At 37.7% G+C, this 19,694-nt stretch overlaps 2 protein-coding genes across 2 annotated transcripts in view; one reads left to right on the top strand and one right to left on the bottom strand.

Annotated features, from left to right (window-relative positions):
- MYCBP2 (MYC binding protein 2) overlaps positions 1-19,694 on the bottom strand; it is a 284,541-nt gene that overhangs the window by 182,639 nt on the left and 82,208 nt on the right. The window contains exons 18-20 of the mRNA XM_004711247.4: positions 11,421-11,528; positions 3,264-3,383; positions 2,363-2,444 (exon numbers count right to left, since the gene is read on the bottom strand). Coding sequence (XP_004711304.1) covers positions 2,363-2,444; positions 3,264-3,383; positions 11,421-11,528 — 310 coding nt within the window. The remainder of the gene's footprint in view (positions 1-2,362; positions 2,445-3,263; positions 3,384-11,420; positions 11,529-19,694) is intronic.
- SELENOW (selenoprotein W) lies at positions 4,701-6,603 on the top strand. The gene is made up of 2 exons (XM_045287073.1): positions 4,701-4,714; positions 6,345-6,603. Exons 1-2 carry the CDS (start codon positions 4,701-4,703, stop codon positions 6,601-6,603), a joined length of 273 nt encoding a protein of 90 aa, XP_045143008.1.

The raw sequence follows: 19,694 nt of genomic DNA, 5'->3' as shown, positions 1-19,694 counted from the left end.
CCCTAGTGAAAAGATCGGTTGGCCTCTTACACATGGGGCAGTGGGTGGCTCCACAGGCCACTGCTGCGATGGTACATCCCACAGTGATATTAAGAATGGGAACAGTTTTACAAACTGTTTGGTAACAGTGGGAATTATATGCTACACTTAGGTTACAATGAAAAAGCTCAACTCGATACCTCATTTGTCTCTTCTCACAACAACAAAATCTGTCAAGATAATGTAGGACATTCCATTCCATCCCCATTTTTAAGCTGTGTAAATGAGCTAACCTTGCCACAGCTGTAGGGACAGGCAGTGGATCTTAATCCTGGATGCACATGACACTCTGGGAATCTTACTGTCAACCACCACCACCACCAAACAGAATGACAGCTTCACTCTGTGCTCCGCCCCCAACACACACACACACACACACACACACACACAAAATCACCACCCCACCACTGCTTTTACATATTCTAAGTGTAGAATCCAGACCTAGTAGTTTAAAAAACTACCCAGGTGGTTATAATGTGCAGCCAGGGGTTAAAAATAATTGATCTTTACCAAACAGCCTAACTCTGTTCTTAACAAGCCAAAAAACAAAAAAACAAACCTCGCTGCCATCTGGTCAATTATGACTCACAGCGACTCTACAGGGCAGTGTGGAAATGTTTTTGTGGACTTCTTAGGCTGTAGCTCTTCATGGGGGTAGACAGACATATCTTTCTCACAAGGAGCAGCTGGTGGTTTCAAACTGCTGACCTTGTGATTACCAGCCCAACGCATAACCCACCACACTACCAGGGCTCCTTAACCTTGACAAGGTACACCCAAAATAAAGCCGAACTTCTGGACTGTAATGATTAGGTGGAGGGAATCCTTGTTTCTTTCACTGTAATGCGAGACCATATAGTCCAGCTGATTCTAGCAGCACCTTGTGACAACAAAGAGATTAAGACAGAAGGGAGAATTGAAAAGAAATTGGGTTCATGTGGCGAACTGAGATGCTGAGTCAAATCTGGCCCCTGGTACTTAAAATGGTAGGGTAGCCACAGACGTGAATCAGTCCTGACACCTACTGCAGGGAGCACAGTCGACTAACAGCCCTGGATGCTGCCTTTTTGGATCTATGCGGTCAGTCTTCCCAGGAACGCTGTCTGTGACCCAGCCTGGCAAAGGCATTCCTGGTGGCCCATTCTTTCCTAAAGCATGGATCTTTCTGGGCAACCTTGGCTTCAGGACACCGCATCAAGCTGACATGCTCAGAACTATACCACAGTCCAGTGATTCTTCCGAGCCAGCCCTTTCTTCTCTTCCTGCACAGGTCAGTAGGAACCCAATGGTGCCTGAAAGGCCTCCTTACTGGTTCCTGCTTCTTCTCCCTTTATTGTGCATGGGAGTGCCTTCCCAACAAACCACTTTCATTTCGAATCTTAAGTCTTCTTGCCAGACGACTTAAACTAATCACAATGGATTCTGTGTTACTTTTGACCAAAAGCACCTTGACTGTGTCAGGTTGAAAAAAGACCCAGCTGCTATCATAGTAAGTCATGTAACAGGATCTTCAACGAGAGAAGCTTATTTCTCACTCCTGTAAGATGAGTCCAATTAAAGGGAGCTGATGTGGCAGGTCTATGGTATCACGAACCAAAAGTATTTTTCTCTCAGAGCTTTGGTATTCTCAGTACATGATCTCCACTCAGAGTGTCCTCGATGATGTCTACAAGCTCCTTCGGCATGCACGTATTCTGCCAAGTAAGCAAGGGCAGGGAAAAGACAAGTGGAAGAAAATGTCTGGTTCCAATGTTACACACATCATCACTGGAATGCACAGAACATTCTTTGCAGCAACCCAGGCTCAACTATAAAGCCTTCACCTGCATGGTCAGACCCCAATGAGAGCTCTAAAACCAAGTGACGTATGAAATATAGGCAAATTCTGGCCTAGCACTCTCCTCTGTGACGGTAAAACTGTACCCAAGATGGTTTTCAGAGGAAGGTTGTCTGAACTGCCTTCTGAGCCCCCTCCGGGAGGACTTGAATGCCCAATGTCTGTTACTATTGAAAGAATGAACTCTCTGAACATCCAGGAGACTCGGGGTTTTGGGGTTTGGTTTTTTGGGGGGGTTTTTTTTTGACACTCAGGTTTGTTAGTAGAAAATGAAAACCCTTTTTCTTTTCTCCTGAAACTTCACATTCATCTGCCCCATTGAAAGCACGCAACCACAAAGTCAGGAATCATTAGTAATCACTAGTAATTCATGGGCCACATGTGGTAAAACTACTTTGAGTCTAGAAAGAGGCAAAATGAAGAGAGAAAAAGAAAAAAGAAAAAAAAACACACAACTCAATCTCGTCAAACAGGAAGTAAGAGTACCTGGAATTGACATCTCCGTGTCCTAGCTGCCCGTGCTGCCCATATCCAAATGTGTAGACATCTCCATTTTCCATTAGAACCACTGAAACCAGAATACATCGCTTTATTCTCATTAGATGCCCAAGGTCTACCCCAACAATACTAAAAGCTGTGCTACTGTTACAATTTAAAATTTAAAGAGACATATTTTTTAAGAGACATCATATTTAATGAAACAATTTTTCCCTAGAAAAATAATCTTTGCATGTCAAAAAAGCATATTTTTTCGTGAGTATTTAAAAACTATTACATGTTAGTTAATAACAACACTAATATTCATTTGGCATACTGATTCAGATAGGTTTGTGTGCTGCACAATTATGTAGAGCATCAATGAAATGTGTCAGAATTTTAAATATCTATCAAGGCATTATCAAATAAGGAAATCTATTAAGTATCAAAAAAGAACGTTAACTCATTTTTAGTCTCATAATGGTTAAATAATGCAATGTAAGCTAAAACCCAAATGTTAACTATTTGCTTCTTTTCCACATTTAAGAAAAATAAATTCTTTGATGCAACGCTCCAATATAAGCCATGGCATAAAAATCACACAATTATAGAGATGAAAGGGACTTCAGGAATCACTTCATCTTCAGTAGTTTCTCGAACTGAATTTAAACCCAGTTCTAAATTAAGTTAGCAAAGAGAATCAGAAGTCAGATCTCTGGTCAAATACCTGTACCTCAATCCATAGTTTTTAAGAGATTATAGAGTGCACATAACGCTTTATAGATTTAGGAAATACTGCCATAAAATAGATAGCTTTTGGCTCAGTTATCAGACTACAATCATTAAAATTAAACAATTATGAACCACAACTATAAAAATGGCAGTTACACCCAAAAGTCCAAAGTGCTACCTGAATGGTGAAATCCACAGCTGACTTGCATGGCCCGGAGCTCGCAGTCAAACCGCACTGAGCCAGGAGGGTACGTGGTGATTTTGCTTGCATCCTTCTCTCCTCGTTCTCCACTCCCATCTGCAAGGGTTACAATTTGTAATTAAGCCATTATTCATCTTTAAGGTTAAATTTCAGATCAGTTTTACCAAGGAAGAACCAGAGAAACGTGTTAAAAGGTACAAGCAAGAAGAATCTGCAGCTGTTAGAAGTGATAGATCAAGACTACCTGCAAGGAAGCAATTTTGAAAAGATATACTGTATACTTGCGCTTGCAAATATTGCTAAATCAATAAAAACAGAGAGAAGATCTGGTTAGGGACAAAACCTATTAAGCTCATCAGTTATATATGTGATATAAATGGATCAATCGTTAAACTTATAGGAATAACAAAAATTTAAACTATGACAGTTTATGTGGGGAAACTTAGTTTGCATAAAAAACAACTGCATGCAGTTATTAAACAATTATTTTAAACTTATACTGTTAGTACTACCATTAAAAAAAATTCTTAGTTGACTCACAGTGACTTAGCTTTTCCAAACAGATCTTAGAAGTCTACGCTGTCTGCCTAAAGTTGATTATTCTTTAAAATGTTATAAAGACCCAAAGCTTTATATACTGCACAGAAGTCAGAGATCTACTCCCCCTTACCTTTCCCTGTTCCACCTTGACCCTCAGCCTGTGTGCGCTGAGGTCTTCGTCCTGCCTGCAACCACTGACTACCTTCAACCAAACATCTTGTCTCTGCACGTCTTTCCTCCTCTTTGCCTGGCCGAGTTTCCTCCATCACCTTGGCTTTAAGCCCACTCTGCGCCCTGCATATGCTAGCTTCTTCATTTCACCGTGGCAGTGTCAGGAAACCACTAAAAGCCACATTCTTGAATTTATAAAAACTTCCATCTTGAATGTGTAAATATGGGGAGTAACTTACTTTCCCCAACCTTAAAATGATACATCACTTATGTATGATCTCTGTACCCTCAAAACACGAATTTCTTACACAGAGAATAAATGTAAATTTGAAAGGCATTTCAAAAGGTCAATTAGTCTACATCATTCTCTTGATCTGTTACCTACCAACTCTACAAAGGAAGTGTGTTTAATGTGCAGATACATGTGTGAATCTACAGACACACTTTTAATTTAGTTCCTATTGTCTCGGTCCATTGTAGAATGTGAAGCAAAATAACATATCAGATCATTTTATGTTCACTTTATCTTTTTGTTTTACATCATATCTTTCTAACTTCTGGTAATATCCACTGAAGACAAAATTGACCTAAAGTATGATTTCTCTTCCCATAACTCAATGCCTCTCTATTTTAAGTTTGAAAAGCTTTAAAACCTTCTTAATACTAGGACAGTAAAACCTCACTAATTCGGAATAACACAGAATGGACTGGTTCAGGTGACTTACTGAGCAAGTCTTAAATCATAGAACATTTATGTAAATATTCAGTTTAATTACCTTCAAACAGTACAAGATTATAGATTAAATTCATTGCTATAATAAATGTGGTTACCTATATAATCCAAAATAGACCTATGTTACATAAATATGTATCATAAACATAAAAGTCCTTTAACATACAAGAATTAACTGCTGGACCCAGAGGTTGAAGGCACGCTGAAGGAATCCTTCATTTCTTGAGCCCTTGGTTTGAAAAGCTAGTGATTTTAGACGGGTTTCCCCTTATAAGTATGACCCTGGAAATTCACAGAGGAAGAAATTATGTTGAATTTTTACTGGAAAAAATATTACAAACACTGCATCTGAATTATCATAAATTCTGAATTAGTGAGAGGTTTTACTTTTATTGTAAGGCAAAGGATATGACTCCTCTTCTGCTAAATTATCTAATGTGGGGTTTGACAAAATAAATCTACAAGATCGGATTAGCTAAAGATAGTCACATTTCACTTCATGCCACTTTAATGAAATACAATTTTAGTTCAAAGTCCTTCACCTCAGAAGGACACTGGAAAGTTTAAATATAATAAATTATTTAAACAAAAGAATAAAGTTTTCAAAAAACCAATTAAGTAAGATGCTAGATGCCAAGAATTTTTACATCTTTATCTCACTGGTTTTAAAAAAAAACCAAAACACTATTAAAACAAATCTGACAAAATAGAACCGAATTGTGTTCACTTCATTTTATCAGACTTAATGAAGCAGTACAAATTCCATTCCACTTCATGTACACATATTGATGGTAATCAGGATCCGTTTCCTTTGTATTTAGTCTTTTGCCCTTTCTTTTGAACTAGAGATTAAACATAGATACAACTCCCACAATAGAGAGATAGCATCGGAGAAAGGAAAGGAAGGTAAAACAAGGCTAGTGACCGACAAAATACAACAGTAAGAATAAAAGAATTGTAGCTATTACTTAAAGGTCAAAATTAAACTAGAACATTTTGTTCAAGTTCATCTATATAATTTGTAACTATATAATTGCTGAAATACTCAAATGGTAATACTCTATTGGTAATAGAATTTTTAAAATAGGGATAAAGTTCTTGATCATGTCCAGAAACAGTAGCAGAACTAAATAAATGTACAAAAGGGGCTTCAAAATGTTTTGTGGAAAATTCCCATTATCTTTTCACTTCATTTTTCCATGAACGTTTTGAAGCCCCCTCATATACAATACACACACACACACAAAATAAATTGTTGTGTGTATCTGGTATTTAATGTTGGCTAAAAAATAAAATCAAGCACAATTCCAATAATTTAGGAAATAACAGACTTTAATTGAAGAAAAAATGGTATTTTCTAAGTAGCTAAAAAATTACTGCATATTCAAGAATAAGTGATATCCAGCAAGTTTAACTTCTGCTCAAGCCAAATACTCAGTAGAGTGTTAATGAGCAACAGTGAGACCTACTCTCAGATTTGTAGGGAAAAGAGCTAGGTATAAAAAAATCTCACAATTGCCTCATTTAGCTATCAGCGTAATGTGTAATTTCCTTAATATGTAATTATTTATATATTATGAAATATTGAAATGATAAAAAAATATCTAGAATAGAGCCACGGCTCTCACCGTCCAAGTCATTTATTGTGGAGCCTGAGATTACAAGTCTAAGTATCTCCAGTTCAAGAAGAAGTTAGAAGATAAGTTTCCTGGCTGCCTGGACATCAGCAGTGAGGGGGGCCCCCAGGCCACCGGGTTCTTTGAAGTGATGGTGGCAGGGAGGCTGGTCCACTCCAAGAACAGTGATGGCTACGTGGACACAGAAAGCAAGTTTCTGAAGTTGGTAGCCACCATCAAAGCCGCCTTGGCTTAGGGGTCGTGTGCCCTGAAGGCAGAGGCCAGAGACCTTGGCCCAGTCCCTCCATGACAGGCAGAACTGAAATGTCCTCTGGACAAGTGGTCTTTTCCAGAAACCCCAGGGCTGCTGGGCCGGAGCCGAGGCTGACAACCCTGGTCTTTGCCTCTCTGTGTCTGTGGAGCTGCCTTGAGAATCTAGCGTTTCCCACCGACCCTGCTGCTTTCTCGCCCTGCTCCAAACCCACTTCTCCGATTTCCCCTCATGCCTCATCCCAGCCCTCCAGATCCCTCATTCTATCCTCCAGAAATTGGGGGGAGGTCCTGCTTCTGGGCTTCTCAAGAGGAGCAAGAGAGGGATCATGGTGTGTGAGTGAATGTGTGTTTCAAACTTTGGCAACATCGCAGTGGTCCACGTTCAATATGGGCAGTGGGGGAAAAAAATCTAGAATAGCTATCTAAAAAAGTGTATATGTAAGTATTATATACACATATTTGAGTACACACACTGGCACAATGGATTCAGAAATTTTCTTTGAATTTTAATTAGTAGTTAAATCTACATTTTACTATTTTTGATCATTTCAGAGTCGTGCATATCACAGAAGTTGTCAGAGAATTCTTGAGAAAAATTATTAAAATGCAACAGCAGGAGCAGTAGCAACTTCAGCTTATTTGCCTCATTCTAAATGCTGTGAAAATCCACTCAACAGCCCATTGAATGCAACTACTCACGGCTGTGTGCCAAAGAGACTTAGGAAGAAATTCTGCACTACCATTAACTGGCTGTTTAACATTAGACCCTGCACCTCTAAGTCTTAGCTTCTCCATCTGTAAAATAGCAGTGTGTTCTTACCACACAATGTTCTTAGCAGGATTAAGCGAAATGATGTCTGAACATCAATCAGTCAATATTATTGCTGCTTTCTTTAAGAGACACAACGCTAAAACATGGTATTATTCTTCCATGTTACAGGCTAGTAAAGAGTAGGAAGATTTGGAGTTTAACACTGCATTTTCCTGCCCCCAAACTACTGGCATCTTAGTTTATGATTAAATGATGTAATTAACAAATGTCTAGTTTTCTACTTTTAGGATAGTAACAATTTTAAAACAGAAAGCAAAAAAATCGAAGCAAGAACACTTCTATACCCAAAAACTGTACTCCGGGGCTTCCAAAAGCTCATGGGAAAATGGCAGTGAAAGATAATGAAATTTTTCCAACAATTTTTTTGAAGCCTCTCCTCATACATCCAACTATATATATAGCTTATATAAAGTTTCAGAAGTATATAAGGCACCATGTAAATACTTTTGAGACATCATGCTAATTAATCTCATGGCAATCTTCAGAGGAAAGCCAATATAAGTTAACATCAGCTAAGCTAATATTCAACACTTGACAGGTTGACTGCTCTTTTTGACAGTCCATAGTACTTTCAATAGTCTTCGTCAGCACCAAAGTTCAAACGTATCAATTTGTTTTCCTTCAGTCTTCCTTATTCAACATCCAACTTTCACTTGCCGATAAGGCAGTCAATTGAAAATAATATGGTTTGGGTCATGCGTCCCTTAGTCTTCAAATTGACATCCTTGCTTTGCAACACTTGTAAAGAGGTCTTGTGCGGCAGATTTACTTAATGCAATGTGCCATTGGATCTCTTGACTGCTGCTTTTATGAGCAATGATTACAGATCCTAGCAAGATGAAATCTTGCTAATATATTCTATTTCTCCTTAAATCAAATTGTTGACAAAATCGATTTTGTGATCTTTCCTGAAGTGCCTCCACTCATCCAAAAACTCTCCAACTTTCCATCTGCAATAGTTCATGTTTTGTGCCAACTTGGCTGGACCAAGATTTTCAGTGATATGGCAGTTAAGGCCTAGAAATCCGTCATGATCTGTGACCTAACACAATGTAACCAACTCCACAACAGAGGTGTGAGCAGCCAAGCAGGTGTAAGACGAGTAGGGTGGCTTGCAAACCCATTACTCGGGTCACAACCCTCATGCAATTAGAAGACATTATCCTCTGGGATGTGGGTTATTTTCTATGTAAATGGAGACTGTGGAAAAGCTGCCTTGATTTTTGCTGGGTCTGACTGCTGCATCTGGCTAACTGACCTCCAGTTTGTTGGACTTTAGCCATGAGTGGCCTGGCATCTGACCTGTTGACACTGGATTCATTTGCCTCTCCAGGCAAAAGCCTGACCTGCTGACCTTAGATTCATATACCTCTATAGCCACCAACCTGTGGTCTTCCTATTAATCGTAGGTTTATTGGCTCCTAAAGCTTTGTGTATATCATCTGACCACAGACTTGGAACCTGGATGGACTTAGGCTGGACTTGCCCATTTCAACAACTGTGTGAAATCATTTTCTTGCTATAAAGTTCTACACACACACAAACACACACACACACACGCCACTGGTTTTGCTTCTCTTGAGAACCCAAGCTAACACACCATCTGAGAGTTCCCTCCTATTAAGAATAAAGCACAGCAGTTACCCTTAAACCCCTCACAGAGAAGCTATTGTCCAGAAAAATTTAATTATTATCACCCTACAATCTGTACTCCAGCATAATGAAATATAAAACAAAGACAGTAAATAGTTACAGAGAACTTGTCAGTGAATACACTGAAATTTAAACAGAGCAAGAAAAAGGAGGGACATAAGTAGAAGGAATATTTACTAAAAAATTGTGAAATGCAGCAAGAGTACAACAGTAAGTGAAGAGAACTGTACATTAGTAAATAACAGCTAAGGGGGAGAGGAGGGAAAGGGAGGGGAGCGGAAGAGAGGTGAAGAGGAAGAGGAGGAGGAAGAGGAAGAAAAAAACTAGGTGGAGGGAGATAGGAATTAGCGAATGATAATGAATTCCCTTTCTTTCCAAGAGGGCACTATTTGGTAAAATATGTTTGATACTTAAAAATCACTTTAGGGGCAAAGAGATAAAACTGTTTCATTATACAAAATCATAAAATCTGATTAAAACCATATACTTACATTGAAACTTATACTGTAATATGACAAAGCAGGTATTAGAAACCAAAGCTGCTGCTACAGAGATTCAGAGAACCTTGTTACTCAATCACCCTGTGACAGATCAGTGTAGTCAGGTTAACTATTGCTAAGTCATTCAGCAATGTCTAGAGAAAATCATTATTGGATTGTTGTAAAGAGTCACGTTTATTTTTTTTATCTTTGGTCTTTATATAATATCCTGGACAAAGAAGTATAGGTGTTTGCCCATAAAATACTGAAATAGAGAGAAACAAGTTTTGAACTGTTTCATGATATGTAAATATTTAGCCTCAGGCCAAGTCGTGGGAGAATTCTACTAGAGACGATATCATAGAAATAAACCCGGAGGAAACCCACTCTCACAGTGGCATAGCAGAAATAACAAGGGATCAGAGATGCTGACAATAGGGAAAAACAATTTGCCTAGTACTGCTCTGAGATTTAAATATTTAAATATTGTTAAAGTAGTCAGGAAATAAACAAAAACCCATTTTACTGTGGTTAATCACATTAGATTTAAAGTACCCTCAATTTTGGTTTTTGAAGAAGATACCTTAGGTAGAACATTCCCTACTTGTGTTTTTACCAAAAACAGTCTTTTTTGTTTGGTTTTCTGTTTTATTTTGAGAGACAAAGTGGCAGCTTGAGAGAGGCAAATTAAAATACAGTTGATAATATTACATGTAAATGCTCTAAAAATTTATTCTACACAATTTTTAGCATAGGAGAAAGCAAAACATAAACTTAAGTTAATTCTATTCCATTTTGGCTTTCTAGATACATAAGAAAATGGCCACTAGTGAGCAAAGAAGATTTGAGACAATTTATATAGCAAGGCAGTCCCTGGGTTATAGACAATTCCTACATGCCCTTTATGGCCAAGTAAATTTTTTAAACCAGCTCTTAGTCTAAACAAATTCTTCCTCAAACTGTCTTCACAGAGGCCTGTGCAGTTCTGAACCGCAGGAAGGGAAGACTGAATGAGAACCATGTGCGCCTGCTCCAACGTACCTACAAATTCGACTCACAGTCACAATTTAGCAGCGAGGATCGCATTCATAACCCAGGTGCTGTCTGAAAATTTATAAGCTCTCTACATTACACTCTTCCCTGAGGCAGATGCCTTGTAAATTGTGGTTTAGAAGAAAAAGCACACTTTAGGAATATTTTTAATTAATCCAGAACACTACTAACTCAGAAATAATTCTAGTTACTCTCCGGGAAGATCTGTAAACCTCGCTCTTAAATCTCTTTTAACCTTCAACGGCTAAATATTTGTACATTCCCATTTGATATATAAAGTTCAATATTAAGACAAAGAAGCAGTGTAAAAATCATCTTAACTCATTATGACTTTGAACAATGGATTTAGTAGTTGTATTAATTCCAAAGCAAATAAAGTGTCTGGGGATGGGTAGGGGTAAAAAAGAGTAACATATCATATGTCACACACCTATGGGCAGATAATAAAGAGAAACCACTGACATTTCCCCCATCTTTCCTTAACTTTATGATATTTGAAAAGAAGCAGTAAAGAAAATTATCTGCATGAAACACCTTCTTGATCGAAGTTATCAGAAAACATTGAAGTTAAAATGGGGGAAAAAATAAACAAGCAGGATGACAATCACTTGACAAGCGGTCCCACTTTCAGCTTAGCATTTTAGCACGTTCTTTCTCCTCAGGCTACAAACTAATGAGAGAAGCAAAGCAGAAGAGTCAGATTGTGCATTTTCCCAGAAATAAAATTAACATTAGGGGAAGAAATCGGGAGTTCCCACCTAGTTGATAAGGAAGACCAAATACCTTTGTGCTTGTCCCGTTTATGCTTTAGCTGTGCTGGATGGGCTCTGAGTCTGGCTAGAGCCTGTTCTCGATGGTTCATAAAAATAGGACCAGCAAATACAAGGGGGCCTGAGGAGAAACATTGTGCATGTGCATAGAAAAGCTCACAAAACGCAAACACTACATTGCACAAAATTAAAACTAAAAGCATGAACAATTATTCTTAGCCATTTTGCATATTACACTCCTTTCCAAATTCCCCTATTTCAATCCGCCCCCTCCCAGCCATAAGCTACTCACCATTCCAAGCACAATTTACCATCATCTGGTTTATAAAGAATAGATTCCACCATGTACTTTCATAAAGCTATCAGGTACTTACGAATAGTCTTGAATAGTTAATCAGGAATTTCAGTTCCCATAAATTAACTTACAATATTTTTAAATGGTATAAAAATTGGGTAACTCATGATGTCTCTCAGACAAGTGTCTTTCCTATTGAGATTAGACTGACAGTGAAGCGGGCAATCTAACATAAGTTAACAGTTTAGGAACTACTGACAGTTCCTTCATGATATCATTTCTTTCAGAAGCTCTACTACATTATATTGTATTATTCCCAACATATTATATTTATTTCTAACCAGAGTATTCAAAGAAAAACATCTATTGAAAATTAATTTGAGCAAGTTTGTAAAATTGCTTTTCATGATTGTTTTTTTTTCATTTAAAGTTAAAGAATAGACAATCTATATAAATTATACATTTAAATTTTAGTTCTTTTCTTCTACAAGAGTCCTACAGCTCTCTAGCATTTCAGGTACATCACAAATGCCTTCAAGTTGCCAAACACTTTAAACATGACAGTTCAAGGAGTTACCTAGATTTAGGTAAAATCGTGACCGTGCACAAACACGGAACAGTTTAATTAAGGCATGTTTCTTCATGACTCTTTATAGATCTTCAACGCTAATAAACTTTTCTATAGATAAGCAAAATGACAATATTGCTTTATAATAAAATTGGATACATGCAAAATCAACTGCCCAAGTACCTTCATTAAAAACAAAACTAGGTTAAAATGAGAAACCTTTTTCAATCATGTCTTTCAATAAAAATTCAAGCAACCCCAATTCTGTGGAAAATCAAGAATATCATGTTCTATGTTTTCTATATTACTAATAGAAATATTTCAATTTAATGTCGAGAAAAGAATTAATAATGCAGAATCAATTACTTTCAAACTTAGGTTATATAAACTAAGCATCATTTTTGAAAGATAAAATTAAATATATTTCAAGTGAACAAAATGTCTTATTTCCTCAAGATGTATTATTTTTCATTTGGTTTTCTAAAGCAGATAAGAGAAATCTAAGAAGTGTAAGGCACTTTCCAAAAAGACAATAGAATTGTTAGCATTGAATCAATAATAATAATGCTGTAATAACATTTTATTACTTCTGTGTTCTGCATGGGTTGTTACTTCTTCCAATAAAAATATATTGCACCCACCATGTCCACGGTCATTTGACTTTCCAGTAAACTCAATCTGTTTTAGAATGTTTTAGCATACAAATCTAGAAGCCCATGAGCAACCAGACTCAGAAATTATACAAGAAATGCCAACAAATTTCCCCATTCATAGTGGCAGCCGTTCAGGTTGTAAAACAGTCTCATCTCCCATAGATCAAGACAACTTTTCTTAAAGATATAATTCTATTCATTTTGTTGCCAACCTTTTAAAGTTACCTCTACTTTACACATACAAGGTGTCAAGTGTATAATGACACAAACAGATCCTTTGGGGGGAAGATAGAAATAAAAATGAAGAACTGCATTATAAGCAATGGTATACAAGAAGACATACTAAAGGATAAAAAGTGATTACATCAGCCTTGATAAAGCAGAGAGGTTTCAGAAAAGGAGAAAAGAGAAGAGAAGAGAAAGCAGGCCAGGTAAAAGAATCAAACCACAGAACCCACAGCTGGGTGTTGACTGTGACTTAGGTTAGTAACCGTACAGGACAGAAGACTGTTCCACAAAGAGTTTCATGCAAAGCTTTATAGGAGCAGACAGCCTCATCTTTCTCTCAGAGCGGCTGGTGGGTGTGAACACCCAGCCCTGAAGTTAAAAGCCCAATGACTAACCCACAGCACCTCAGGGTGAAAGGAATCGGATTTACAAAATCAAGATCAATGTTGAATAGTATCAGTCATTTAAAACACACAGAGATTCAATGTATGAAGCACAGATTATAAAAGCAGGAAGTGGTAGGAAATGAGTTGGGTGGGAGAGGTAGAAAGAAAACAAAATGTTTTTACACAATTCTATTCTAGACTTAATTCCAAGTCCCTGAAATGCTTTCAATTAATCAACCAATATTTATTAAAGCACTTACAAACTTCAGGCACCACATTAGGTCTGGGAACACTTGGATAAGCATGACACAATATCTGCTTACAGAAGCTCATGATCATATATGGGTGGAGGAGAGAAGGTACACATAACCACCAAACAAGATCTGATGGTGGAGCCTGTGTGATCACGAGGCATCAAAGGGATCAGGGATCGGGCATCAAAGAACAAAAAATCATATCATTGTGAATGAGGGAAGTGCGGAGTGGAGACTCAAAGCCCATCTGCAGGCAATTGGACATCCCCTTACAGAAGGGTCACAGGGAGGAGACGAGTCAGTCAATGTGCAGTATAGCACCAATGAAACATACAACTTTCCTCTAGTTCTTTAATGCTTCCTCCCCTCCCCACCCCCATCATGATCCCAATTCTACCTTACAAATCCGGCTGGACCAGAGGATATACATTGGTACAGATAGGAAGTGGGAACACAGGGAATCCAGGGCAGATGAACCCCTCAGGACCAGTGGTGAGAGTGGCGATACTGGGAGGGTAGCATGAAGGTAGGGTAGAAAGGGGAAACTGACTACAAGGATCTACATATAAACCCCTCCCTGGGGGACAGACAATAGAAAAGCGGGTGAAGGGAGATATCGGACAGTGTAAGACATGACAAAATAATAATAATTTAAAAATCGTCAAGGGGGCTGGAGGGAGGAGAAAATGAGGCGCTGATACCAAGGGCTCAAGTAGAAAGCAAGTTTTGAGAATGATGATGGCAACAAATGTACAAATGTGCCTGACACAATGGACGGATGTATAGATTGCGATAAGAGTTGTAAAGCCCCCAATAAAATGATTTAAAAAGAAAAAAAAGATCTGATGGTGGTGTGCTGTGTCAGAAGAACGCACACCAGGGGGCACATACCAAATCTTGAAAACCGGTGAGTCGTGGAGTCTTAAGAGTACAAGAAGAAAGAATATAGGCTGAAACCTACTAGAGGAAGAAGAAGAGACTATTAGAAACGTTGAGATATGTGAAAGAGAAAAAAAGTTTGGGGAGAGGGCCTACACAGAAGAGTAAAGAGATGAGACTGTAAAGGAAAAAACAAAATTAGAATTCACACTAAAGACTTTGATTAGCTTTTTGATTTCAAACAATAAGTGTTGCTTATAAATTTGTATTTCAGTGTAAACATCCTATATTAAAGGGGGGGTAACAAGGCAGGGTTAATTAAAAAGCTTTCTGCTATAATTTAAAGTAAGGGTAGGAGTGGCCTGACCTAAAGACACAGCAGCTTTGGGGTTGCTGAGAAGTGGACATATTCACAAGTTATTAAGGAATTAAGAAGGGAGAATGAACAGTTTGCTGGCTTATTGGAAGAGGCGTGACTAAAACAAGCACGAAAGGGCCAGATTTAGATATTTAAAAGCTCCTTAAGTACTGGGTAGACAGGGCCAGATTTAGATATTTAAAAGCTCCTTAAGTACTGGGTAGACAATGGGTTTTTAGGGGCATATTCATAGGCAGTCAAGCAGGCAGACATGGTTACTAGATTAAATGATATCACAAAGTAGCACAAAAGCCTTTCAGAAATCTGCTTTTGATACATTTCAAGAGCATACAGTTATACAGTTTACTATTATTCTCTGACCCAGTAACGTACATCTATGAAAATCTATACAAATTCCAGCTCAAAAATATTTACTACAGTCTTATTCATTACAGAAAAAATTATGTCACATAATAGGAAAATAATTCTCAAACACTAGGTAGGATACAAAGTAGGATAACACTTTGCTGCCAGATGTAAGATTTAGGATATATTTTTACCAAGAAAAAAAGGGAGAGGTTTTGTGCTATTTAAATTAACAAGATAATACTGTTTACCTAAGTTTTATATATTTTAAAAAGCAGTAATGACAAGTATGGGTTAAATAGGAGGAAGAAACATCAATCTCATGAATTATTTTTTTACAATACAAATGCCTAGTGTATTTGTAAAAGCAATTGGAAATTTTTTCAAACCAGACATTGACTCCGACATTCTATTTTGGGGCTGTCCCATTATATAAACCAAAAGCTGCAGTCTGCACAGCATCAAGACTATTATTACCCAAAATTCTAGAAACTGGCAATAACCTCAAAGCTTTGTAACAGAATGGTGCCGAATCAAGGTGGTACAACCAGACGATGAAGTACTCTGCAGCTAAGGACAGTGGTAGATCCATATTCTAAACGGAGGAACAGAAACACACAACCAATGATAACATCACCCAAGAGTTTTTGAAGTGCCTTGGAAAGTTCAATGCAAGAATTCTACAGAACCAGCCCTTCACTTAGAAGTTAACCCAAGAACCAGAAAATTCGCACAGCAACTAGTTTTGTGAAATCTAAACAACTAAAACATACCACAAGTATCTTGAACTAAAAGGTGTAACTAAGTTCTATTGGTACTTAAGAAGATTGATTTAGCATGGATTGTGATAAGAGTTGTATGAGCCCCCAATAAAATGATTTTTTTAAAAAGATTGATTTAAGGAAAAAAATGTTATCTGAAATATTGATAGCACCTTAACAACAAGCTGACCGGAGGTAGTACATCCCAGAAGGGCAAATATGTTGCGATCTCACTAACCCATCTGAAAGGCAAATGTATAGAGGCCAAGGTTCGTTCGTTGTTCCCGGAGTGTGAATCACTGTTTAGGAAGCACTGAGTTTCTGTCTATGGTGAAGCAGAATTTGGCAAAGGTTATTAGTGGTGGTTGCACAACATGATTAATGTAATTAGTGTCACTAAACTACACACTTAAAAACTTTGAATTGCCAAATACTGGGCTATATATTTCTTACAAGAGTAAAAAATTAACAGCATCAGAAAGAAGCCACAAAAAAAAGAAATGTTTATGATCTCACAAATAAAATAGGCAGATGTACAGATCAAATCGTATTAGTGGTTACCAAGGATGGGAGGGAGGTGGGAAGAAAGGGGGGCACTGGGTTTATGTTAACAGTCGTCGTGTAATTAGGAAGAATAGTGATAAAGGTTGTACAACATGATGAATATAATCAGCGTCACTGAATTATATATGTGAGAAGTGCTAAATTGGCAAATTATTAAATTGGCAAAAAACCCATGGGAAAATGGAATTAAAAAAGATTGCCACTACTAACTTTTAAGTCACTTCATACATTTACCAAAATTTTTTATTTTTTTTTTTACTAAAGGCAATGGTCACGCTTTATTAAAAAGCTGTATTCTGGATAACCTAATTTCAATGGCACTTCCTACTACAGAAGAGAGTGTGTCATAGGCAGTAGCTAAATTGTATCTATTATAGCAATAGGCCAGTGATTGACTGGGCAAGGATTTAGCAAAACAGCTGTTTTTCTACGATCTGGTTAGCTCGGAAGCAATTTACCGGGGCTTGCTAAAGAAGATGAGACAGGCAGTCAAGTAACACAACATAATCCAAACCTGAAGCTCTGAGACATGAGCACAGGAAAAATCACATCGCCAATGGGCATATTTCAGGGAACGTGGTAGTACGGCGAGTTACTCTTTGAGCTGTTAACCACATGTTCCATCACGAGGCACTCCACTCCCGTGAAGATCTGCAGTCTCGGGAACCCACCGAGGCCCTTCTGCTCTTTCCTCTAAGGTCACTGTAAGTTGGAATGGCGGCACTGGCAGTGAGAATGTGCATACCTACTACCATGTTACTCAACGGTTGTGCTCTGAGAAGTACCATGCAATGGGTAGAAAAATAAAAGACGAGTTCATAAAGAACAAAAGGAAAACTAACAACACCATGCAATTGACTTAAATCTGTTTCAAATGCAGACTCCAGGAACCTAAAACTGATTCACAAGGTCTTGTGTGGGCACCAAGCGAGCTGTTGTAGAGGATGCATGGAGCGAACTTCGAACAATATTTTCCTACAAGAGTGGTTCTCATATCTTACTCCCATCAGTCACCCAGTGGAACAGTTGAAACTATGCACTGCTGAGTCGCACTCACTAAGTCAGTGATGCAGAAGGTCTAGGGGACTGGGCCCCCAAACTGGCATTTCTTGCAAACACCTAAGAGTGATCTTCCCAAATTCCTTCATGAATACCATAGTTGAAACTGAAGTGGAACAAAATACACACCCAATGCCCAGAACCTACGACTCTGCTTGTAAAAGCAAGCACAGTCAGTAATAAAACATTTTAAATGTTTAACTAGTGAAGCTTTAAAGACTCTGCAATCATTAAATTTTGTTGAATTACCAATACATATGACAGTGAGTTAATTCCATGTTCCTTCTATTGTGAAAATATATACCACATCTAGATAAAAACAGCTTTGTTAAAGGGGGGGGAAGAAATATTAGCAAGATATACATCATTACATAAATAAGGAAACATCATCACAAGCACATTCTATAGTATCAGTTTGAAGCTGAAGAAATTGCTGGGTTGTGTAGATCAATTTTTATTATTGAACCTAATATTTTTGAAATATTAATAATTAATAGTTGAACCTAATATTTTATTCAAAGGAAGAATAAAAATGCCGCAAAGTGGTGCATTGATCACTAAACTTAAGCAAATGATATTATTACCATAAAAAGGAAACAATCACTTAATTACCACAGTCGTAAAGACTGAGAACTTAAATTCTATTTGATAGAAAGATGTAATATACAATTATCCCAAACATGAGAAGTCTAGAAGTATTGCTACAAAAGCAGAGAACCTTTGATTAAAACAACCGTTCCAAAATGTGCAATTCTCCCCATATCCTACATCTCAGCCTATCCGTTTCTGAAGGCAATTTTTCATCTCTCTAGACCCTTCCCCCAAACAATTCTGTACTTTCTTGATTTATAACTAAGCCAAACAGCATCTTTACTATTCTTGGTGACGCAAATTCTGTTCTTTTCCACTGTCCTTTGAGTTTCTGGGGGAAAAGAAGATGTTAAAAGGGAGCAAGATCAGGTTCTGTAGGGTGGATTGGGTAAGGTTACCCAACAAAATTCTCCTGAGCCAGCCCTTGTTACTATCAAAGAATGAGCCGGTATATTATGATTAAAAAAATGTCCTTTAGCACAATTTTCCTGGTCTTTATCTCACGAATATGGTTTTCAATCTTCTTAAAAGTTCTTCCAAGTTCTTCTCCTTGTGACTGTCCTGCATCCTTAAGAGACAATAGCACGACCAACCCTTTGGAGTCCCCCAAACTTGTCATCACCTTCTGAACTCCTCTCTCTCTGCCATTAATTGACCTGGCCCACCTCATCCCTTTAGAAGCCACTGCTTTGATTGGGCCTTTCCACTTTTTATTGTGAATTCAGTGAAAATTTATAGAGTAGATTATGAGTTTTACATTCAACAATTCATACACATTTTTTCAATTACTCCGCTGCAATAGCCTCAATGCACCAGCACTTCTCCTACTTCTAGTCCCGGTGTTTTCAGTGTCCAGTCTTTCTCCTCTCTTAACCTCTGGATTTTGTGTTTGGTACATGCTGCCCTTTTTTATCTTAAGTGCGACCCAGGGCCATACCGTAAGGGCTCACTTTTGAAGACACTTTAAGGAGACTTTTAAGAGAATTTTCTGTGGCCATCCACTGATCACAAAGACATGTTGAAATAGGTTTTGTTTAGAACAAACCTATGCATGTATAAATTGGAACCTCAGTGTAGCAATACTTTTGACTTACCTTCAAATTTTACTATTATCCCATTTTACATGAAAGAAAAAAACCTCTAGGAAAAATTATAATGTAGATTACATGAATAATATACCTAGAGACTTTATCACATGTATAAACTATCATTTCTAGTTAACTATTTAAAATATGGAGTATCAAAAATTTCTAATCAAACTTTTGCTTCAAAAAGCAATAAAACCGGAAACTTCTGTTGCATTGATCTTAACCACACATAGAAGA

This window comes from Echinops telfairi, unplaced genomic scaffold, assembly GCF_000313985.2.
Source record: "Echinops telfairi isolate 266 unplaced genomic scaffold, ASM31398v2 ScPeMD7_11;HRSCAF=52, whole genome shotgun sequence".
In the NCBI taxonomy this organism is placed as follows: Eukaryota; Metazoa; Chordata; class Mammalia; order Afrosoricida; family Tenrecidae; genus Echinops; species Echinops telfairi.
This window is presented reverse-complemented; position numbering and strand designations above follow the sequence as displayed.